General features: G+C 42.8%; 1 protein-coding gene and 1 long non-coding RNA gene across 2 annotated transcripts in view; one reads left to right on the top strand and one right to left on the bottom strand.

Annotated features, from left to right (window-relative positions):
• ofcc1 (orofacial cleft 1 candidate 1) overlaps positions 1-226 on the top strand; it is a 66,793-nt gene extending 66,567 nt beyond the window's left edge. The window contains exon 23 of the mRNA XM_063874057.1: positions 123-226. Within this exon, the coding sequence (XP_063730127.1) occupies positions 123-196 (74 nt within the window). The 3' untranslated portion in view covers positions 197-226. The remainder of the gene's footprint in view (positions 1-122) is intronic.
• An 834-nt stretch (positions 227-1,060) lies between these two features.
• The window catches only part of LOC134858102 (uncharacterized), a 143,176-nt gene continuing 118,440 nt past the window's right edge, over positions 1,061-25,796 (bottom strand). The window contains exon 5 of the long non-coding RNA XR_010164928.1: positions 1,061-1,149. This is a non-coding gene — a long non-coding RNA (uncharacterized LOC134858102). The remainder of the gene's footprint in view (positions 1,150-25,796) is intronic.

The raw sequence follows: 25,796 nt of genomic DNA, 5'->3' as shown, positions 1-25,796 counted from the left end.
TACACAATCAGTAATCCTCCTCTCCTCGTCTCACAAGCATGTGACCCCTTTTCACCTTTAAAACTTGCGGATGTTTGTTTAGCAGAATTTACTCAGTTTTGTCGGCTCTTTCGCTCCCTCAGGGTTTCACCGCGTCGAGCCCGTAGGAGGAAGCGGGTGTGGCTCCAGTTTTGCACTGCAAGACCTCAGCCAATGATATCGAAGCAGAGGATAAGATAGTTGGCTGAATGTGAGTTATCTCATCAACTGTCTGTTTGACTGTTGAATTAAAATATGAAAAACTGTATTCGTCTCACTGTGCTCACTAACGCTGTATTGCTGCCATCATCCGGAAAATGTGGTATAAAATATCTGGTTACTTTTCAAAAGCTACGATATATTTGTGCAGCACTTTCTCACTTTATTTGGCAAAGAAAAAGGTGCTATAGAGTTGGAATGTAAATGATGGGACTGATTGTAAACACATCTCTCTACAGGTAAATAAAATACAACCAATAGTATAAGGGAACTATTTGAAACCTGATAAAGATTGTTCAGCAACGCTACAAATGAAGGTGTTGAGCTCTGCCTGAAAAATGAAGATTCTATAAAGTCACTAATCAGAACACGAGTGATAAAATATCAATATTGGCCTCACATTAAAGGGGATAATATTCAGGCCAGCTTGATTTGTATTGAATATGTGTCTGCTAGCCGGTGCTCAGTGTAATGAAGTGGCTCACAAATCAGGCCATAATGGCTGCCTACTTACACATATTGCTTAATTAAAGGTTGTGAGCTTATTAGCATGTGTCTCTGGCACAGGGCGCGGGGAGATGGGAACCGGGACTGATGTCGTCCAGGGCCGGGCTTTAAAGGTTTTATAGATAGCTAACCTATCATACTAAAGCCATAGCCCCCCTCCTAAAATCGGATCTTAATAACCTGTCATTTTCATTGATGATGATGTTCCTTTATGGGCGGCCATTACGGATCAACTGCTGGGTCTTGTTGGATGGGGATAGAGGGGGCATTTGTGCCCGCCATTATCAGAACACACCTTACTTTGGCCTTGAAGTTGCTCTTCAAACCATCGCAGTCATGGCCCGGGGGCGAGGTGGACACACACACCTCTGTCTCAGATCCTCTCAGCTCTGTGGGTCCAAAAGTCTGCAAAACAGGAAGAGAGAAACGGCCAGAAATTAGATCAGAAATCACAAGGAACACAAAAAATACCTTATAACAAAATGTATTTCAATATAGAGCACTTATATTGCACATTACCCAAAAACTGTAATATGAGATTACACTGAATAATAACGTATGTGCAGTGTTGTTACAGAGAGCTGTGCAGTGTTGTTACAGGGAGTGGAAAGCTGTGCAGGGTTGTTACAGAGAGTGGAAAGCTGTGCAGTCTGTGTGATTCAAATGTTGCCATGTTTACATATTGTTTGTCTCCACCGTGTCCCAAACAGAATATGACATTTTGTTTAATTTGGTGTATTTCTTTAAGCGTTGGCAGGATGTGTTAGACCCTCGTGCCGCACCGTGTCCTTCTGTCTGCCTTTGACAGTAGCCAGAACCTATAGAGCTAATGCGCTCCAATTAGAGATCACTCCATTAACAGTGACAGTGCTACACCCCCCAATTCAATCAGTGCCCTAATGAACATTAAGCAGAGACGCTGCCTCTCACAGATGACAGGAAGCTCTCCTCTCTCCACATTCGTCCTACTTTACCACCTTTTCTCCCACTATGTATTTTTCCATGTCCGTCTTTCTCTTCTAGCAACAAGACGTGGGTCTCAGAAGCGAAATTGATGTGTCTAAAAGCATAAATATTGCTGTTTTGATATTTCAACACCTTTATATACATCTATTATCTTTGATGAGTGTTTTTCTCCCTCCTGCTCTCTCTCTGTTCTGATGTTTTCTGAGTAACACCAACTTTTCATCATCAAAACAATGCCCTGTAAAATACGCTCCAACTGGAGGCAGGGGGGGGGGGAAAGGTATTTCAATGGTTCAAATATTTGATTGTTAATGACAAACACCATTTCACCGCGATTTAAATTTCAAATTGATCCCTGGGAGCAATTATTTCTGGGGGAGAGAAACACGCCGCCAGGTCTGGGCTCCACACATTTGCTGATTTAAGTTAAAAGAGAAGCTTTTTGCAGAGCTATCATAAGGGAGCTGCAACTTTTTGAAGTAAGTGCCTGCATCTGCTTAAAGCCAACCCAACCTGGGGATGTTGCTGGAGAGTGAGAGAAGAGAGGGGGGGGGATAAAACATAAAAAGAAAAAAATAACACTTTGTCTAATTCTATATTTATGTAGCCCTCAGCTTGAGGTGTTCACATAAAACAGTTTGTATTCAGAAGTGCTGCGGTGATCGTTACGCTGCACGCGGAGATCGGCGACTCTTCTGGCGCGGTTGGCGGGTGCAGCGCAGCCTGATTCATTTGAATTAAAGTTACCAACTATATAAAAGGGATTCAAATTCACACTTTCACTGTTTTGTTTTTCCCCCTGATTGTTTTTTTGAAAGGAAACCATTAACGCTTTTCTTTTGATCAAGAACTTTGTACATTCACTGTCTTTGCATACATTTCTATTCACCCAACTTTCTTTTATGGCTCCTTTCTGTTTGATGTTGAAATGTAATTATGTCTTGTAAGGAGTGGAGGAGCTCCCTCTGATGCATTTAGGATCAGAGAAATCCTACAAACTAATATCCATCAAAGACGCCTGATGACATTCAGCTATAATGTGTGTTCACTAGACGGAGAAATATCATCTTTCATATTAAAGATTTACTACTTCAACCTCTGAACTATTTTATCATGTAACAAAATATACAATGTATGCTTTGGTATTTAAAATCTGGAATGTGTTTGTATAACTCTTGTTATTATAACTTATTTTATTTTAATCATTTCATACAAAGAAAACACCTCAGTGCAAATATTAGGCTCAGCTAATTTCACAAGGACTCTCATCCTTCCTATTTTAGACCAATATTTATTTATTTTGTTTCAATTTAGAAAATAACTTTTAATGCTGCTTGGTAAGTTGTAGGTGACTCGAGCTTGTAAAGGTTTCTGTATATTACATGAACTCTCCAATTCTAGGTTTTATTAGAAATATTGCGTGTAAATACTCTCTGTTAGTGTCTGGGCCCCTGTTTTCAAGCTTCCAAAAGCATATTTGGATGCCCAATTTCACAAATCTCCATTATATTTCAGACTGTTTGTGTATACATCTAATTGAATTGAAACCAGCTGCATCGAAGAGCCGGTCTACTCATTTCAGCAGGAAGGAAATAGACTTTAGTCCCAGCGCTGCATAACCTGCAACACCAGTGTAACGGTGGCATTTATGTCACTGCTGTAGAAAAATATTATGCAAAGCAGAAATACATTCCAGACCTCTGTCAGGTTTCCTGCCCACGCTGTATTCTTCTCCACTGACCCCGAACATGATTTCCTGGTGCTTAAGCCGTGGAAAACACACGGTCGGGGTGTGCGAGGATGTCAACATCGTGCCATATTTCTGTGGCATCTGGATGGATCATGTGCCTCTCTGCACACATATTTATTTATTTTTCCTCAGTGTCAGGGAGGCAGATGTCCTGCTCACAGGAAAAAAATAATTTGCGGTGAAAAAAAAAAGCGAGGGGAGGTGGGGGGGAAAAATATATGAATATGCAAATCTTGTCACAGTGTGGAACCTTGTAATGAGTGGGAAATGTTGTCGCCATCTTTCATTATGCAGAGGTCATTGCTTAATGCCAGGCAGCTGGGCCCAGCTTCTTCTCTCTGCACCCCCCTCCCCCCAACCTCTGCTGTCATCTCACAGCAACTTGAACCAAACTACAGCCTGGCACAAAGCAACACTGAGGTCAGGCACACACACATATGAATACACAAACACCTGCATGTGCTGCTCACTGCTTCTAGTTCTAAGGATTAAGACGATTCTAAAGACACTTTTTGGATGAATAAAAAACGCCTCTGATGAAAAGACACAGGCGGTATGTGGTATGTGGCGTGTTTCGTTCAAGATCACTCTGCATATAAACGTCACTGGCTGATAGTAAAGGCAAACTGAGGAGATTAAAAAACAACCCTCAAACCACGTATGAAAGGAGTTATCTTATGCTAAAAGTTCAGAAGTAGCATCGATCAGTTGTTGTTGTTCCCTGCTTTGCTTTTGATCAACCCTCCCGTGTTCCGGTACGAGACAGCTCGCCGCCGCTCTGTCTCGCAACAGCTTTCCTGAAATTTCCTGCTGGCGTCCGCCCGACGTTGAGCTATGGGGCTAATCATTAGGTAAAGCCATCTCCCTCTCTCTCATGCACTCCTCAAACAATCCGGGGTTTGAATGCTAAAAATGTAATGAACTTCACGGTTCATTGTGTCTGACATTGCTTAATTAATGGGTGCATTTAAAGTACATAGGGCCCCAGTAATTGATTTATATGCATGATTTGCACATACAGCTGTTGGTTCCTGTAGGAGACTCATCACTCAAAAAGTTGCCGTGCTGATGATAGGCTGGCTAGGTGATATTCCGTGGGCCGATCCAGCAATAACAAAACAATACGGATCTATATTAGCATATTTACTTTGATGTGGGCATTATTTACTAAACATGTCAACATTTTACATGTAAAAAAACATTTTGCCTCCTCTAAAATAATTGTATTCAGTAGAAGAAATGTGTGTGTTGATTATTGCTTTAGTTAAATTGTTCTATAATTAGTTGGTGTTAAAGTATTTCAAACCGGACTCAATTCATATTTAAAGTTTACATGAAGTACTTTCAGTAAATTCAGAGCATTAAATTCAATATTTGTTAAGTTAATGGTCTTTTTAAAGGGTTACTTCATCTAATTTACAAAAAATATGTTTATTTTTCCTCTAGTTTTTTGTTTGACTACTCACTACCAAAGAAATAGTCCTTAAAAGAGTGTTTTCTGCACAAAATGCATTCCACGAAAATCTAATCTAATAACTGGTGGAATAAAAATCTGCATGCACCATTAGACGTTGATAAGATAAATAAGTGTGATTTTCTACGTTTAGGTGACCGGCCCTTTAAGAAAACAGCATCTACAGTTACTGTGCAGACCTGATCATTGTTGAAAGCTGCCGTCTCTCTTATTGCCGAGCCTCCACCTCTGCAGTGTTAGCATTTAGCCGCCATTGACCGCAGCCTTTATGCGTAGTTCAGGCTCAGTGTGGTTATAATTATTGTTTTCTGTGGAGATCTGGAGGTCGCTGGCCCCTAACCATTACTTGGATTTGGACAGACCCTCGGTGGAGCTCAGATCAATCTCTCACCTAGAGAACATTCTCGCATATTTCTATCACCAGCATATTGATTTTTCCATGAGCAGGCCCCGGTTATTGGTGTGTGTCTGAGGTGTTTCCATGCACGGCGCAAAGGGGATGCAGCCTGCAGCATGCGCAAAGACACACACACACACACACACACACACACACACACACACACACACACACACACACACACACACTATTGCACACTGTACACAAACACAGGTGCGCACACACATACTTTTCATTTATTCACCCCTGCAGACACCCATAGGCCTTTCTGTTTGTAAAATGCACACATCGGCATATTTAGTGGCTTAAGATCTCACACACACTCATACACACACACTTCTTGTTGAAGCAGACACCAAGTGAGCCATGTCCTCTCTGGGGCCAAGTGTCTCGCTTTCTTTATTACACGCACCAATCAATACACACTGGTCTGCTATGGAGGCCTGCCATCTTTCCTCTGCGGCCTCTCACTCCTCATCCCTCCTTCACATCATCCATCTCTCCCATTCCTCTGTTCCTTTCATTCATCCACCTTTCTGTCTCCAAAGCCCTGAGTTTCATCCATCATCCCGTACCCCATCACTCCTCACGTATGATTGTTTTGCTCTCTTTGAGAAAGCAGAGCTACAGAAACAGAAGCAGCGTCATTGTCATCCATAACGTGGCCGGACAGGGGAGGGTGATTTAGATTTAAATAATGTATTAGATTTTCGGAGCTGCCATCCCGCAATGCCTCACACCGCTATGAAACATAATAACTTAAGGTACGCATGTGTGTGTGTGTGTGTGTGTGTGTGTGTGGGTGTGGGTGTGTTTGTATGTGTGTGAAGGTGAAACAGAGAGAGCGGCGTACAATATGAAATTGCATGTCTTTTAGATGCAAATTGAGTCGCGTGTAAAATGCTTTGATGCAGACTGATCGGGTCAAATTGTATTCCTGCTGTTGTTTAGCAATAAAGGAAATAGTCTTTTATCGTGTTCCTAAAACACACACAAAGTTGGGCTGCAGATTGGAATTGAAGCTTTGGCACTGCTGCTTTGTGACAAAAGAGGTGGCAGAGCAGGAGGGGAGGGGGGGGGGGATAAAAGATTGTGCAGGAATTTGTCTAAAGCCAATAATCATTCTGGTGCAGAAGAGGAGTAGCTACTATATCAAAGCTCCAGATCAATATCACATTACTTTGAGTATGGGTGTGTATACAAGACTCATCAAATTGATTATTTTTGATGCTACAATGGCAGTTTCATTTACCAGGGCCCCCGACAACAACTACTGTTCAATTACCGGGGCTGTGTGTGAATTGAAGAAAGAAAAAAGCAACACAAGACGAATGGATATTTATTTGACTAAAATAAAGCCTCGCCCAGGAATAGAAAATGAGGAATGGTATGTCACAGTCAAGCTCTGGTTAAAAGATGACTTGTTTCATCGGACATTGAAATTTCATGAATATATTTTCCGAGGGGCCCTGGAAAAACAGAATTCATCATGAAGTTTGTACAGGCCATAATGTCACAGCGAAGATTAGTCAATCTCCTAATGTATTGTGCGTGTAACGCTGGATTGGTTAGGTGTATGCCTCCCTGACTTGGTGGCTGGAGACAAACTGCAAAGGCTTTTGTTGCTACACCAAAAGTTTTGTTGGGCCTTATTCGAGGGTATTCAGATACATGGGTAAAACCACACTGCATTTATCATATTTACAACACATTTACACAAGGAGAGTTACCATTTCCTTGTCAAATGTTTTCTCATGTGTTGATTTGTCTATATGCAATATTAAAGAGGCCCCATTGTGCTTTTGGGGATATCCCCTTTCCTGTACTGTGTTGTATAGGTTTTTGGTGCATGTAAATGGTCTGCAAAGGCTAAGATCCCCCCCCCCACCTGAAACGCCTCCATTGAACACCTTTGTTTACTTCCTTAACATCACTACATAGCTTCACTTGGCTAGCGCTCTAACAAATTGTATGTGATAGGTTAAGGGGCGGGACATCTCTAAGCGGTTGACTGATCACAACAGAGCCGTCCAGCTAACCAATCAGAGCAGACTGGTCTCTGGTTTCAGACAGAGGGTAAAAAAAGAGGGGCAGCAGTACAGGCAGTATGAGAAAAATAAAGATGTCCCAGGAGAGACACAAAATACAAATTTGAAGCTGAAAATGCGCAGAATAGGACCCCTTTAAATAATAATATAACTATAACAGTGTTAGGTCTGTGTCAGAGGCTTTTTCTGCGTCTGCACCCTAAAAAGTTGTTTCCTTAAATAACACAAGTCCAACTGTTGGTAAGAACGGCCTCCACCAATGAACTCCGTCTCCTAATGGCTCTAAGTCTTCAATATGGGGCCATCAGGAGAGACAAGGCGCAGCGGCTCCTTGGATGATTAAAAAGTCATTTCCTTAACTGTCCTCCCAGGATTTGCGAGCTTTTTTTTTGTAAGAAAACATTAAATTGCTCCAATCAAGCATAAACGTCTCCTGCTTGTGGTGTAATTTGTACTGCTGTTCGCGTGGTGGGCGCTTATTTGTCATCCTTTTCCTTTGGCGCTTTTCCCAACCGCCTTGATCAACAATTAATGGTTGAAATTGCTTCCTTGTTACTTATGGCTGTGGAGACAGATGCGGCAATGCAAAAAAAAGAAAAGAATGAAAGGCAGAAATGTGTAAAGATTGGTTCAACTTTATTCACGCAGCCTTTCTACGAGGCCTTACTTTTTCTAATAGTTTCGTTGGCTCTATGACACATTGGGCTATTACAGAAATACAGTACAGCGCACTCTCTTTCCTGTCCTCTATTCTATTCCTCTCTACCTCTCCTCTTCTGTCCCTCCCCCACTCTGTTCTTTTACACAATGACCTTTAGTGCTCTTTTCTTCATTGCGGGGACAGGCCTGGGCCTGGCATCTGATAGAATCAATATTCTATTATGATAGTGCGTGGAGCGTGTGGGGCTTTACAACTCCAGTGTAATAGTCTCTCTATTTCATCCCGTGGCAGCCATGGCCTGAGGGATCATCCAGGCTTCTCCAGGCTCTATGCTCCCAGCATCGCCCCATTTCCATTAACGGCGCAGGCCCCTGCCTACCAGGGGACAATCTGTGTGACCGATGGATGGGGTTGAGAAAGAGTCCAGCCCGGGTGCAATGTGTGTCAATAGACTGTGTAATAGCCAGACCTGGGTGAGATGTTAGTTAAATGGCTTTCCAGTTTTAAAGGAAACAAGAGGGAGACTTCTCTTATTTTATCTCAGTGCTTTTTCTGCTATTAAATCTCCCTGGGGGTGAATCCAGCTAAATCAGGTAATATGTGGACATATATGACTGATAGGAGGGACGTTTCCCACCCTCATGAGGATGAAACCTCACTGAAATTAGTTTTAATAAATTGTCATAACAAAATTAAACTTTCCTCCTGGTGATTTGTTGCTATGACAGACAGAGGGAGGGATTTTAAAACAAGAGGTGCTCCGTGTTTGGACTTCTGGTGCCATGCTGCCCCCTGCATCACACTCCAGCATGTTAAACAGTTGTTAATTAGAAAAAGTGTACTAGCACGGAGGGTGAGCGAGTGCTAAAGTGAAATGTTAAGCTATTAGAGATCATGGCACCAGGCAGACCTCCATAAAAGATTCATGCCATTACAGCTGCCTTTCTGGAATAATTAACTAATGTGAGTATTCTACTCAGCCCAACGCAGTTACGCTTTTAAAAATCCTGCATTTAAATGTCATTTGGGCGTGGAGTTTGGATGTGAATTCTTAATCTCGGGCAATAAACATTACGAGGTTAACAGGGCGCGCTGAAGAGAGCACAGCCGTCCTGAGAGGCTTCCATCAAACCTGTGTTAGAATCCATTTCCCCCCAAAATGTCAGCATTCGTTGTAAAACACATTACAGCTTCTCTCTGTCGAGGAGTCGGAATGCATAATATTTGTAAAGTCACAGAAGTCAAGAACAGGCCTTTAAAGCTTATGGTCAGCGCAGACGTGCCCTTTGCAGTCATTTGAAAATGCAATACCATCTTTTGGAGAATACCTGCAGATTGTATGCCCCTCCACTCCCATTTGCTCCTGATGTATGCCTCTCTCCCCGCGGAAGGGTTGTCCCTGACAGCACGCATGTCCCTCATTCCCCTAAACTCCGCCCCGACCTCTCTGTTTGATTGAGAGTTGGGCGACTGGAGGTGCGTGATGAGGCCCCGCTCGTCTCATATTCATCATGATGTAACCGTGAGCAACCCGGATCTAAATTACCTTCGTCTGGCATCATTCCAGCACATGCTATAAATGAGGTAATCGTCCTTGACTATAAAATTTGCATTTTCAAGACTTAATTGCTATCATTACATTTTTTGCGTAATTCTATTAATTTAACAGAATGGGGGATCAGAGGCTTTTTTATGGTTATAATTTGCAGTAAAACAATGCATTCGCAGAGTAGAAAAAAAGTCTTGAGTAGAAAAAAGGGTGAGTGGAGGATCAGGACCACTCTGGCCTCTCATCAGGAATTTCCATTATCCCTTTGCATTTATAAAAAGATGAAAAAACTAGCCCACAAAAAAATGCATTCGGACACAAGGATGTGTGTTTGTGTAGGCCAGCATGAAAAGCTCTCCCGGGTTGACGACAGAAAATGCATGAATTATATCCCATCATCTCATTGTGTGGGCTAACTGAAGCATGTGTCTTAATAATGACGGGCCAGGCTCTATTTTTGCCACGCTTTTTTAATATCTCCTGCCTCCTTTGTGTGCATGTATGTACGTGATGTCAGCTGCGCTCAGTAGTGCTGTCCCCAAATAGTATGGTGGAGAGCACGGCGGATGACACGGAACAACGGAGCCATCAACTCCCATTTATGCTTCCTGCGGTGACCTTGCCACAGACGTCTACGAGGTTCAGAAGTGCGCCGAGCTAAGTGCCAGCAACATTCTGCAAGCCGCTGCACTTCCTCGCACTCTCCTGACCTTAAAAGTGTGGCCTCAATTTGGGCGAAGGCTGAAAACACACACAGGCATTCTGCTCTTCATCTCTTTTGCACTCCTGATGTCCTACTTTAATCACACTGCACATTCTAAGTGTGTACGTAGATGTGCTGCAGATGCTGCGTATAAACTAGCCACTCTATTCCAGTGGGGTTTTCTTAAGTCAGAAAACACGTCCAGCAGAAAAGACTCAAATAGATACTTATTTGTTCCACTATCTTTCAAACACTACATGTTGACATTAGCTCTCCGTTCTGATTAATATTCCTCGAGCTTGTACAACTTTTCTGATCAATAAATAGTTGGCTGACAACGAATTCATTGAATGTTTGTAACTTCTCAAAATGCACCAGTAGCTCAATCAATGAAAGGACACATACATAAACCCCCTAAAGGCATTATACATGGCCTTGTGTGAAGCCATATGACAAAAATGCAGCCAAAATAAAAGTTTCGGAATCAATTATTTTCACCTCCATTGCGTGTCCCAACACAAGTGTTAAATAATGTTTAATTCCACAATCGTCTGAATTAAGAGCAAAGGTCAGTCTTTCGGACAACCTAGCATGTACCAACAGTACAGCATGTTTCTCCTTTAGAACTAAATAATCAATATTTGTGAGAATGGACAACAGTTTCCTGCAGCGATACAGCAGAGTGCTTCTTCCAGGTTTCCCCCCCCTTCCTCCTGTACCGCTCATACTGACTCCGGCTGACACTGACCAGGTGGCGTCGTCACGATGGCTTTCAGTGGAGCCTTCAAACAGGAAGCAGGTAAGGCCTGACACTCGATGCTTAACGTAGCGGCGGAGAAACACTGAGCTTTGTTTTTGACCGTGTCAGGCGGCATCAGCTCAAGCTCTGGTGCGAGGCGAGGAACGCGCTTCCTTCTTCGGTCTCTGTTTCAGAGTCCCGGGTGTGAGGTTGTGCTGCGTCTCCAGAGCAGACGTGGTTGGGAGAAGCTGTCAGGTACGTACGCTCTGAACAAACCTGAGCACTCCTGACAGAGGGGCTTTAGTGTGGAAGAAAAGAGGGGTGACTCACATCTGGACCATGCTTCATGGCTGAGCTACAGCTAAAGGCCCGAGCCTTAGTATATAATGTAGGAAACGAAAAACCATATCATAAAAAGGCAAAAGATTCTAAAAACAATTTCCTTTCTCATACTTTGAGCCAGAGATCTCCATTTCAGTACTATTTACATACACCAACATCCAGTTCTATTCCTATCTTTACTGTAACAATGATTTCTTTCAGATATCATTCATAGCCTGATGTATTTAATATTCTATAAAACACAAATTGATCTTAATTGCTGTTGAGTATTATTTTTTTCTGTTTATGTAAAATTATTGGACTAAAATAAATGAGATTACACATTTTTTCACTGTTCAGAGTTCTGTTCTGGAAATGAATGCAAATGATTACTTTTTCCATAAGATAATGCATCATTTGGATGTTTAAACACAACATTTGTCTGCATCGCTTTCATAGGGAACTCACAATCAAACCTTCTCATCCTATCCACATGTTGTGTCTTCACTTAAAGTTACAGAAAACAAGAAGCTTCAAAAGTAAATATTACGGTCCTTGTTGCCGCCGACCCGGGTAAATCACCGACAAAGAGAACACTACATACAATAACCGAGGCCTCCATAAAGCATTACTGGATCTCAGGCGTTGTTTGCATTTGGATTTGGATTTCTAAATCATGTGTTGAGAGGTTCACTTTGATAATCTCCATCTCTCAGCGCTCTAAGCTCGCCGTATTAAAGCGTTCTATCTCCAGTGATTTGGTTTGTATTGCTCAATGACATTTGTCAATATGGTTCAACACTCTTCCATGTCAACAGGATGGTGAGCAACCACATTAGTCACTCCTGAGCTGTGGCCAATTCAAGCTGTGTGCTCGAGATTAAGGTCCAAACAAAGACTGATACAGAGGACAAACAGGCGTCTTGAGTGGCACAGCAGACTGTTTGGATAGTCACTGTTCAAATGTTGAATACAAGCCAAAAGGTTTAATCATTTGGTGACTGAGGAGAAATCATTTTCCATCTCTTAAGCAGAGCCGCTACTTGAATGCGACACAAACAAGAAACTTTTAAAACTGTAAAATAAATGGGTTTAAGGTTTCCTAATGCCAAAATCATTTGCTCATTCGCCTCGGTAAAGGCCCGGCTCTTTGCATACTGAAACAGAGGGGCATTTTGTTGATGAAGCGCTGTACTTGACATTCATCTGTTGTGCAAATTAACATTTAATAGCCATACACATTTGAATATGTTCTTTCTTGACACAGTGAGAAACCCGCGACGTCGACTCCATACACAAGCTGAGGAGGACGAGAGATGGGTTTTGGCCGCGGGCAATTTTTGCCCACCGCAAGCAACATTAATTGTTTTGCAAAAACTAACTGCGGAGCCCATTTCTCAACATTGTTTCTTGTTTTGTTTCGTCCTGTAAACATCTCTCGCCTCGATTTCTGTTCATCAGAGTTGGACGGCAGAAAGGAACATTTTCCGTGCCCTCGAGTGAGACCTTGGAAAAGAGGCTGAATAAAAAAAGACCAATGGGAGATGATGAAGGCAGAAGATGGTGTGCATTTGTCACACTTATGAATTAAAGTTTGTGGCACAGATGACCAGCAGAGACTGCCAACACGTGTCCCTGTGATATACAGGAGTGCACTTTCTCCAAGCCAAGTCACTGAAACCATCTTTGAATACTGAAGCACGAAACAGGACACATTTCCTATGGATGGTGTTATACCGTAACTGGCAGCCCTGTTATTTGGCTCCCCTGTGCTTCAGCTCAGCAGTGTGACACCATCTGTCTACTGGGTGTTGTTGTTTGGTGCTGCTTGACTTCAGCTTGAGAGGAAGCCACTCTGCCACTCCTCAGGTGGTACACACAATGTTTGTAGGAGTTGTCAAGGTGGTGTGCGAAAAGGTGGCAGTAAGCCAAGGTGATGTTATCAAGAGTTTTTGCTTGGGAGAATAGAAGATCCCTTTCCCTGGAGAATTCCACAATCCCTCTACCTCAGGTGTGACAGATGCGACAACGGAGTCAGAGTATTTAGCACCTGGAGGTCAGCAAGAGTTAGACTCAGCAAAACCGTCTCCTCCCGGTCAGGATCAGGTGCTCTCCTTGGGGATAACGCTTCACTGATACCAGCCCTGACCCTGTATTAAGTGGGGTGTGTGTGTGTGAGCGCCAGAGAGGGGGCATCTCCTCCTGATTGAGACTGATGCGTGCCGATCGGTGGCCAGGCCGTGCTCAGCGGCGCCTCGGCAATGTCAGGTGAAATTAGCAGCCGTCAATTAAAGACCCTCAGACCAGGGGGATTCATTAAGGACTACCTCCCCCATCTTAGCACACTGACAGCCCTTCACACACACACACACACACACACACACACACACACACACACACACACACACACACACACACACACACACACATACACACACACAGCTAAGAGTCTCAAAATATGCGGGATGCTCCAGGGACGTTTCATCAACACCGCCCCAACCACATCATTCACAAGTTGTACATCCAACAAGTTAACCATCTCTTCCAAAACCAAAACAGAAAGACTTTTGATGCTTATTACAAGGTATTTGTCAAATTTCCAATCAAGAATTCGACATTTTAAAAACCCAAATAACGATTTCCTGACCTATTAAAGATAGATTTTTTTAAAGGATTTTAGAATGTTCAATAATAAATCCTTTTAGACGGAGCCAGGATTGCTTCTTCACCCTGTTCGCAACCCATATGCTAGGCTAAGCTAATCATCTCCTGGTGCTGCTTTACCTTTAACAGACAGACATGAGAGTGGTATCAATCTCATCGTCTTACTCTCTGCAAAAACAGTGTTTAGTGATAGCGAAAGTCTGTGAATAGTTTCCACTGGTTTTGATGCTGAACCTCTAAAGAGCCACTTCATAAAAGAGTAAGAAACAAATGAATACGTCTATGGTTCAATTATAATACATAACACAACTATCCACAGGTGAGGAAAACAAGCACAGCCAAATTCAAACAATACTGTGCATAAAACAATTCACATAGTCAGTGACGTATGAGGGGAGTTGGACACTTGGAAGTCAGCTCTGTCTGCTGTGAACTGAACGGAAGCAATCCGCCTGCACCTGGGCAGACCTGAGCACACCTGGAGCCAATTAACCCAATCAGGAGGCTGATGCAACAGGTAATTGTCCTCTAGGGGCAGCGTTCTAAAGCAGCACAGAGGGAATTCACAACACTTGGTTTTATAAATGTCAAAACTGTTTAGACAGCACAAAAAGAAATAGCGTGCGATTCCGTTCTGCATCAACACAACATGAAAATGACCTATAATATGAATATTTTCACTTGGTCCCTGTTATTCCAGCAGTGGCATGTTCCATTGAATGGCCCGGCCCGTTGATATTCTCAGGGACGGTGTATTAGCACATTATTTGCATGAGAGGGGAGCTTGCTGTCTCCAGCTGGACACAGCACCCAGGCTACCTGTGAGTTTGGCAATATCCAAGATTTGCTCTGGCAGGTGAGACACTGCTTTCAAATAGCCAGAACGACTCAGTCACCCTCCTTTATTTCTCACTCTTCCTGCATTCACATTCAAACTTGTATCTTTTACCCTTTTTTGAATCCTTGATTTCCAATATACATCTGTAATTTCTCTATTCTACACTGGCCCAGTATCAAAGTCATATACATGAATTTCCCTAAAGTCGCCATGGCGAATGTTGTAACACTTCCAGTTCATTTTTTAAAGGATAAAAGTCAGCGTGTGTTTACCCACCCGTACTAAAGTGCATCAGTTGAATCCTTTGATACAGGCTTTTTTACCATATGTACATCTGCATGCCTGATCAAGCTGATGACTTTGAACTCGGGTCCATTTGCCCTCACGACTCCTCTCTTTTAATGCAGTGCTTCCCAGTTTAGGAGCATGTAGCTGCAACACAGAAGCTCCGCTCATTAGAATTAGAGACATTAGTTACGACCAAAGGAACTCTATTTCACGCACATCTCCCCGACGGACTAAATGAAGCTTTGCAAATCCTCCACAGCTTTTAATAGCTGCCACTAATATTACAGGTCACAAATGATTGCACCCTCAGACTCAGATTTGGCTGATCAAACACAGGCTGAGATTATCGGTGTTATTTACGCTTGTGTATCACTCTGGCATAAACACACACTTATGGAAATGCGATCCCTCTACGGTAATGCACTTTATAATGATTTATGCTAGAACGATTCATGGAAAATGTGGCAGCACAAGTCGCATCAACCCACAATCCAATAGTGATGATCTTTTTTACCCGGCATCGTTCTTCTGTTGTTTATGCAACACTGCCTTTGACGTTTTACCTACATGTGCACATTCATAGACATTGCTAGCGTCACACAGCTTGTGTTTGGAGTAACAAGAGCTGTGTGCACGAGAGCAAGATGGTTCCACCTTTACAAATTAATTATAAAGTCTAGAGTAAATAATAAAATGCATGTCTAAATGGCAAACAATCTAGAAGCTTTTGGGTGCTTGCCAAGGACAAATGGGGCTTACACGTGTATTACCACTCAAACACAAACATACGAACAAATGCAAACATGCACACCTGCACACACACCTAGAATACACACAAGTAAAAAAACAACATGTAGTCACAGGTATCGACCAATTAAAATAAGGGATTACTTTGTTGACAGCATGTGTGCCTCTGTGTAAATGTGTGAGTGTGAGTGTGTGTGTGTGTGGGCACCGCTGCCACGCATGCACACAGGCAGGCAGGCAGGCAGGCCTCACATTGCCCACAGCTACTCGGTAAGGATTCCCGATAAGGAGAATTAGTCAAAACTTGGGAGCTGCCAGTCAGCGCCAATTAAACTTTAATCTTGGGCTGAAACAGGCACAAATAAATTAAACCCTTGTGAGCGGCAATGTGCGCTCTCCTGATAATAGGGGATTGAAGTCGTCTCGGAGCGAGGCTGCATGTTCCCCAGCTCAGCCGTGGCAGGCAGCGGTGCAGGGGGAACAGGGGGAAAGGCTGGTGACAGTGTGAACTGAAAGGAACTCTCCAAGTTTACGGATACACACACAAAGGCAATCACACACAGATGACTAGAATCCCTGACCCTGGAATGCAGAAAAAACATTACAGCCATTAATTATTTTTTCTGCGCTCATATTGCTCATTGCTTTAGATGTTTTCAGTTGTTTTGCATGCTTCGTCTTCCACAGCAATATCCAAACATTCCCATGCTATGCAAATATCACTAAGGACCTTACAGCGTTTCCATGGCCCATACCCAATACAGTATTAGAAATGCCACCCAGGCATGCAATTGACCTCCATAGGTCCAAGACTCCCTTCCTAGTAAACTCTGCATAAACCCGGTTTATTTAATGTAAATGTCTTTGGACAATCTTCCGGTGGAATCTTATTGGACCGTGCAGTGTGTGTTGGAATTTGATAGCCAACCCATGCATGACGCTCCCAGTACCCAGAGTGGAAATGATATTTTCAATCATGCTCAGGCATGGAAAACAGAGTATCAACCAATATAATATGAATAATAAAGAAAGATCTACCCTTCATATCAGCCAGAGGAAAGACTTTTAACGCTGCAATATTCAAAAGTATGGTTGTCTCCGCGCGCCCTGTGTAGAGGGGGATATTTCATTAATATTTTTTAATGAATTAGCACCCTTATCTCTATTTCCTGTGCCCGACCTGTGCTAGCCTGGTGTTTAATTTCAAAGTAATTTTCTTGCTATATGAGCGTGCCATTTATGTATTAATGTCATGGGCCTCGTCAGCCAACGCCATGATTTATTCCAGAGTAGCGGTCACATACATCCTAATATCTTAAAAATAAGCCCCAGAGAAATGCTGTAATGAGAAAACAATAACATTAACAATATTAGCAACAATAATGAAAATAATTGCCGCCGAAGCAACAATGGTAATCACACATAGAGAAATACCTCTGTGTTTGACCGAATCGTACACAATTATCATGCATGTGTATATAATATAATTAATTCTATGTCTGAGCCTCTTAGCCCGAGGCGATCAGCATAGAATCAGTTTTGTATGTATAATAGATCAGAGCGCAGTTCATGAATAAAACAAACGTGGGGAGTGTGCAGCAGTGACTGTGAATGTTTGTCTTTGGACAGCAGAATCAAAGTGAACATGTAATATTGTGATAATCCATACTTGATGAATTCAAGGGGCTGACTTGCCTTAGCTAAGTTCAGCTAATTTCCAGACATGGCTTGCCTCCGTAATTGAGTTTCCAATAACATTATGATTATTCCAGCCCACATGATAATTGAATTCAAGGTATTTTTTTCTTAACACTGCAATATTGTAGATGTGTGATTATTATGCATTTGCATGTAGATTTCGGTGCCTTCCTGAAACTCATCACTTTCCTCCTAACCGGATTTCCTATATTGTAGCATACATTTGGCTCATAACAAATGACGGGATCCCCTCTCGTTATGAGCACAGAGTCAATTATTCCAAAAAGTTCATTTTTATATCAATTTTACCCCAAGTAATGATATTGCTAAAGAAGATTCCTCCCCCCCAAAAACTCTCCAAAAATCTACCAGCGCCGACCTGTTTGTCATTCTTATTATACGTGAAAAGTGAATATTTTTACTGTCGAACTCATCAAATTCACATCACTGCCAATTCTCCTCCCGCGCTTCCAGTTTGATCCTGCTTAAGAAATGCTATCAAACTTAGACACCCTGGCCCCAGTGCTCATCTGTTGCATAATGTAGGCTGTATAGGCAGAAGTGGCGCGGGTGTGAATGTAATTTTCATTAGGCTGATAAAGCCCCCACAGATTCGGGGGGGGGGGGAGGGTACAGAGGGGCACAAAGCAAGAGCTAGAAACTGAATATGGCAGCACTGCAGCTTTCCTTTCTGAGGCACAATGCACCGAATCCCCTCTCCTCACAGCTCTAGGTGAACTAGTTGGCATTGTCTGCATATAATACATTTTGACAACACAAGCATTTAGACATGAAGCTCCCAACGATGGAAATGATTTACCTCAAAGCCCCCCATAAATCTGCCTCGGAAAGCAGAAGAGCTTCTGAGTGTGAACATCAACTTTCTGCAGCAGGAAGTGGGTGGTGTTGCAGCATTAGCTTTAGCTTAGTTGAGCTAGCCGTCACATCGGGGAAGACTGGGCTACTGGTGGATGCTTTGAGCCACTGGGCACTCATGGATGGCTGTGAATGGAAGCTCTATCCATTCTCATCAGTCGGAGTAGCCACAGGGCCGGAACACTGAGGATGGCCCCAGCCAAGACATTATGCCAGAGTTTAGCTGTTGTTTTGCATAAACGTTGAATCATGCCAGCGTCCTTTTTTTAGAGTGCAACAACAGCCTGCATTGATATTGATTTAATGCTCACTAATATTTAAACTGCCCTCAGGGATCGATGCTGTTGAACATGATTTAATATGGCCTACTAGTACAGATATAAATATGGCCACATCACACAGGAAATCGATTATTTGGGCTTTAATTTAACTTCTTTTGAATGTTGGTGGGAGAGTCATCACATCATATTTCACATTGGGATACCCTAGCTTTTAAATAGCTGCAAAATAATAGACATTATTAATTGATGAATGTCCTTTTGAGGGTAAATGATAACATGGTTTATTCTTCATATTTCTATTAAATGATCAAATAATACTTTCTTTTTTTATGATATTTATAATTTTGGACGTGATCTGAATTACTGGTGATAAGGAGGGCGAAATGAAAGGCAGAAATAAGTAGTGAAAGAAAGGTTGCAACAACTTTTAAACAAAACATGACATGCGAATGAGGGCTGAGTCCTCATTTACATACGCTGACATTTTGCGCAGAATATTTCAACGTACGGCTGAGCTGTAATGAACTCCTGCCAGGGAGCAGTCAAGGAATAATGTTTCCATAAAGGTAACCTGTCCACATGCAGGAGAGGGATGTGGAGGAGGAAAAGAGACATTTTTCCCTCGCTCTCTCGTCTGGGTGTTTGGTAACAATGGGGTATTTTTCTTCCAGCGCGCTTCATCCATCTTGGCCGATACTGATTTAGTGTATTTTCCCAGCCTTTTTACAGGCTAATTGCACACAGCCACGGTGAATTTGTTAGTGGTGACACCTTGCCTACCCATTGGGAATGCATCTCATTACCGGACGCAATGTCCAGGAACATCAGATATTATTAGCTGTCATTAATCTGCCATACATGGTGAAGGGGAGGGGGGACTGGGGGGGAGAGAAGGGCGACAAAGGACACAAAGAGACAAATATGACGGCTGGCGAGGGCTGTGTGGTAAGGTCAAAGTTCACGAAGGTTAGCAGGAACCCAGGTGGACACGGGGAGGAGGAGATTATGAAAGATGATGTTATGAAGGAGTCTAAAACTGGGAACAAAGAGGATCACTGCAACCTACAAATATAGACATGAAACAAGTCATGCTCCATGACATTTACAGATGGTTGTAGTCTACAAAGAAGCATTTATTAAATGATTCATTACAAAAGGACAATGTATTTTTCCTTGGGACCAACCCAAATTTCGTACATTCTGTACCAAAGAATTTAGATGGATGGAATCAACTAAGATCAAGCATTAAAACCTGGATAAACTGTGTTATGTTGAAAGGTAATATCTTACTTTCGAAACACATCACTTTCTGTTAAATGCTGCTTTGAGCATGTGAAAAATCTGTGGTGGAGTAAAAATCTGTGGTGGAGTAAACGTCAAATAATATTTGTATATTTCTCATGACTGGCCGACACTACAAAAGACCTGACCAACAGATACATCATAAATAAAACTACCGTTGTTCCTAGCTCAAAAATGTATTGTAAATTGGACTTTTGTTTCATTTGTGAGGCATATATTTAAATCAATAATACTCAAATGAATGTCTCTGTATTTAAAATGATCTCTCTCTATTTAATATGGACTTGCTTTGATGAAAGTCCCACCGTACGCACAGTGAATAATGTTTTTGTAAACAGATCAACTATTGGGCCTGTTTCTGTCGTGTTTCAAACACTGTTTTGTTCTCAAATCCCATTTGACTCAAATGAATATGACAACCTTAAAGTAGATTTCAGAGGAAATTCATTCTCTTTGAATGCCGACTGATTGTTGCCCAAAAGAGTGTGCTTTTTTTCACTCGTATGTTTAATTTGATACAGCATCTTTGGCTGTTTTTCCTGCACAGCCCCGCCTGAAGACTGCTACATGCATACTAGATAGGATTACACCTTCTAAGCAGATTTCGTTGTGGAAGGGTTAACACAGATCCCCCTGCTTTGCTGAACAAACAGGACAGCGTCTGAAGACACAGGAACTCACTGGGCTCTCATTAAGAGAATTTTTCTTCTCTGAGGTGGGGGGGGTGCTGCTTTTTTGTGGAAGAAGCACGTTGCGGCCTCCTGCCGCGTCGCCTGGCTCTTTGAGTCAGATGGAGTATATGGCCTAATGACTAAAAGTTCCTCTATAAAAAGTATACAGCGCAGCTCCCTGCAAATTGAGTTTCCTCTTTGTGCCAATTGAGGGTGGTTTATATAGGCTGCGGGGAGTTCCTTTGAACTCTCATTCCAAAAAACTCCAGATTCCTGGGACAATCCCCCCCGCTTCTTTCCTTCTTCTCTCCCGCCAACGGTGGAGATGGAGGAAGAGGAGGCTGCTGTCTCAGACGCGCAAATGCATGCCACATTGCACAGCAGACAGAAGGAGGGAGAGAAAGGAAAACAAATCTCAAAATGAGGTTAAGGTGGCATGAAGCAGGTGTTTCTCCTCTGCTTTATTGGTAATAAATGAGTTTGTAAATTGGACTTTATTGGATTAAAGTTTCTAATGGTGTTTGCATAAGGCCAAGGTAGCATAAAGGCATTAGACTTAGGCCTTTCTTTATTTAAAGTGGCATCTTTATAGAAGGCCAATCAGGACGCCTCAGTTTCTTTACTAGAGAATTTGATAAGACCCTAAATGTTACTAGCTTACACAGGGGGAAGCCGTAAAGTGTCAGACTTCAGGGATATGACAGGGAAGGCAGACCAAACTGGACTAAAGTCAAAGAGTTTTACTTTTGTTCATAAACCTTAACTCCCTTGACCAAATGTTAAGTACTTTAAGCCTTGGAGTTGAATCCAATCTATACAACTTTAAGAGGCGTCATAGCAATGTTAAGGGCTTCTTTAAGGATTCATTTCTTCACTTATAAAACAATCCTCCCCAAAACATGTCCCCTAGTTAATCATTTCACTGCTACATGATCTTGTTCTTAAGGGAAAAAACACAACTACATATTAAGAAGGCCTGCTTGCAAAATAAGAATTTGCCAAGAGGTACTTGCTGTCTGTCTTTTGTCCTCAGCTATCTTTATTGCCAAAAGCGAATGTTGGCGGCATCCCATGTGGAAGCAATGGGGGCCTGGATGCCCAGGACTCAGCCAAGTGGCAGCGATTGTTTTCCATGTCGGGGGCATGAAAGCTGGGCTCATTCTACACTAATCAAAACCCCCCGAAAAGGTCTCAGTATAAATCCTGAGACTTCTTCTTCTCCTTCTTCTTTTTCGTCGTCTTCTTCTTCTTCTTCTTCTTCCTCTTTTCCCCCACCCTAGCATCTTCACAATTATGCACACACATTGCCATAAATCTAATGCGCTTTCATGATCTGTGGGAGCGCAGTACATAAAACGTGTTTGCCGGATTTGCATACAAACATACTTATTCTAAATCCCCCTCAGAAGTTGTAAATGATTGTCTTTTCCTGAAATACATCTCAGCAAATTGTATTTGGGCATGTTTATGAATCCTATTATGGCATGGGTTTTATCATATTTTGTGGACAGTGATGGCTTCTCAGCATAGCTGTTAAGAAGAGGGAGAGCGGGGCCTTGGGCGATAGACTTTGTCATTTGTTTCAGATGGGCGCTGGATTCCCCTTCATTGCTCCATGACAGGTTCACGGTACCAAGATGGATCTCTGCTAAGTCCTTGCAGGAGTAATTCAGTAACTACTGTCTAGTGAGTGGAAGAGGCTGCACTCACTGCTCAATTCTGCCTTTGATGCAACACTTCTGAATGTGTTATTTGGAACATGATGCAGGAACAGCAGCAGAATCTGTCTTTGATTGTGGCCTTTTCAATCCTCCATTTATTTTTTTCTTACACCATGTAAACATAGTGACATAATGGAGTGGAATGTTGCGTAATAAGGCCACAATAGAGCCGTATTTATCAAGAGCTGGAAAGCTGCTGGGCAAGGAAGAGGAGGAAGACTTTGTTAGAGAGGCCGGGGCTGCCAAACAGATTATAATATCTCCATGTGCCGCCCTGTAGCAACCAAACAGCTAAGTAAAATACTGATGGCACACTTTAAACTCACCTAGAGTAAAAAGATAGGACAATTTTCTAATTTCTCTTGAGATCATTTCTGTCTAATGAAGTACACTTTGACAGCGCCAAGTATTTTACATCATCTTCGCCTCTATATTATTCCTTCCTTAGCCGATAGGACCTATGAACGGACTCTTGTCAGAATCAGTCATCAATTGCCGGGACAAGCTGCTGAGTGGGAAGGTCATAAACATTTCAAGAGTTATAAAACTTTCATTAAGTTCTCACGATAACGCGCCAGTGAATGACCCTCTTGCTCTCTCCCTCTCTTTTTTGTCTGGGTGGCGTTGAAGAGGGGAATGATTAGGAACAAGCGGCCCCTTTGTGGCGGAGGGAGCCTTTTTCAAACTGTCTCGGCCTCTTGACTCGTCCTAAGCCAGAGATCAGAGCTTGGAAAGTGGCAAAACAAAGGGCCGATTTAATGAGATTGTAAAACAGGCTGAGGAAAAGGAGGGGGTTACCAAATAGCCAGACTGCCAGCTCTGGTCCATTTCAAAAGGTCTTTTCAGGATCTCCTCTAAGCCGTCTCAATATGAGCATGAGGAAGAAAAAAGGAAAAATCAAAGGACTCCAAATGCTCTGACAGATTTTGACATGAGGAAGATGTGGATATTTGTCTGCTGTTTTCCACACAAAGGGGTTGCATTCCTGAAAAAAAAAAAGTGTCGGAAAAGTATTTTTTCTCCCCATGGGATTAAATCTTCTGATTGAAATGATCAAATGTCATTCCAGTCACATCTAAATTACTGCAATTTCCCTCCAACTGATAAGCCATTTAAATATTTTAAACGATCATGATTGAAAATAGATAAATCAATAAAAACAAATCAATTGCACTCAAAACTAACTTTGTCTCGGATCAGTGCACGTGGCCAGCAGGTCATTTGAGCGAGAAAAAAAAAGATCTGATAAAAAAATAATTAAATAACCATGATAGTCAAAAGGGTGGACTTGGAGTTGTTTACACACACCCCATAAATAGTCGTGACGCACATCACATGGAAACAACATTCCTATTTCTTTCTCGCTTCTGAGTTGCTCTTTCCATGAAGCGACACGTTTACTGCGATTGCATCTGTCACGTATCTTTCCCCCTAAAAAATCTCTGTGGAATTGGACCATTTAACCCCTCCTCAGTTGTCATTAGAGGACGGGGGGGTTGGAAGGAGGGGCAGGGGAAGAGAGGAATGAAAACAAGCCAGAGTTGAGGAGATAACCATCAGGGTCCTAAACCCATTATCTGGCCTCTGTCCACTGCTGAGTGTCAGGAGTCACACCCAGGTCCAAGTCAGCCTGGAGCTGTTGACCTGATGCTCTCTGCTGACATTTCCATTCAGATGAATGGCTCCTCGCTGCATGCTAGGAAGTGTCCAGTTTGACCCTTACCTGCCCCAAGATTCCCTCCCTTATTAACTGGGCTCTGTGTCTAACCTGTATTCTATTGCCTAGCGCCCCCTCCCCACCTCTGCGTCTGTCTTCAGTAATAATGGAGGACAAATGAAGCCAGCCCATCCTAATGGTGGAGCTTTTTAATGACACTGAGCTTTTGTGCTCTTCTCATTTAGACAAGCGGTGAGAGATGAGGAGGGAAGCCGCCGCAGCGCTGCGACAGTAAAACTGCGGCAGGCGGCGTGCCCTCGTTTGGAGGTTATAGGACACAGTAAAGTTCCTTCCGTGGCACAGGCAGGCGTGTCGGTAATGGGCTCGTCGAGGCACCGCGCCGTACACAGCTGTTTCTTTTATGTTCTTTAATTTGCTCCGAGGAGAAAATAAAGCGTGCGAGTGTGTCTTTAAGGAGGCCCGTGGACCTGAGAGACCAAATACCAAAAGGACCTTCATAGGTGCACTGTAGTTAACCAATGTAATTAGCAAGAACACAAGTAATCAGTCCAGGGAAGTGTGTCATTAAATGACATCCCCCCATGATTAATTTGCCACTCGTAACGACGAAATGAACCTTCTCGGTGTCCTTAATGACCCTGGTTAATCTTTGAGAGGAACAGGGAGGAGAGGAGACAGAGAGAGAGACAGATAGGGAGAGAAAACTGACAGGGAGAAAGAGTACATGAAGATTTCATCTGCTCACATCCGTAGAAGTGTTTTGCAGTTAGGGTTAGAGTTACATTTTCAACCAATCAAAGCTCCACAACTGAAATGCCATTATCAGTGGTTAAGTAGCAACAGACACATTAACGAATACAGTACAGAATGTGTTAAATCCCCTTTCTGGAGCTGTTAGAGAACAGAGGCAGCACATGGTGCCCAGCATCTGACACTATGCTTTCTAAAGTGGAGGTGGCGAGGAGATTAGTGCTCGGAAAAGAGGCCCTATTATACGCCCTGTTGCATTATTAAAGACACCCCCACGTAATTCACTCTCCAGTGGAGTACATATTTGTCTTGGTAATTTTTCTTAAGCCACGATAAAGCAGAATTTGAATTAATCATGGGAATCCGCGCTTTGATACCAGGCCGGGGCCCTTTCGCGTCCAGCCAGCTGCACAGGGCCGGGGCCCGCCTGCTTAACACCGGGAGTGCCAAGCATATGCTAGTTGAGAGGAGGAGGGCAGATAGGGAGGCCTGGGTGGGCAGGGAGGAGGTCCCTGTGGAGCCCTTCACAATGAAACACAATATCCTCCTCCTCAGACGCGTGCAATGACTTAAACACTCCATTGTATTAAATATGAATGAGGTTCCCCATTGTCCGGGTGCGGGCGAGCGGGGAGACAGTGTTGTCGATTAGCCACATGATTAAGCAGACGACACGGTAGGGGCCACAGAGGTAAATAAAGGCCGCCTTCTGTCATTTCCTTGTCCCCAAGGGGGCCCCCGCCAATGGCTCCTCACAAAACTTAGCACGGTTAAAGCCAATTGACGGAAAAAGTGATAATGTATGACTGTGAAAACAGCTGAGTGATAAAAGGGAGGGAGTCAGAGAAGGGAGGGCCAGTTAGGGGATGGGAAGGAAGGAGGACAGAAAAGCATTGAAAGAGGTGTAGAGTAAAGCAGTATCAGGGAGAA

This window comes from Eleginops maclovinus, chromosome 21 (assembly GCF_036324505.1).
Source record: "Eleginops maclovinus isolate JMC-PN-2008 ecotype Puerto Natales chromosome 21, JC_Emac_rtc_rv5, whole genome shotgun sequence".
Taxonomy (NCBI): domain Eukaryota; kingdom Metazoa; phylum Chordata; class Actinopteri; order Perciformes; family Eleginopidae; genus Eleginops; species Eleginops maclovinus.
Note: the sequence above shows the minus strand (reverse complement) of the source record. Positions and strands in the feature narration are given on the sequence as shown.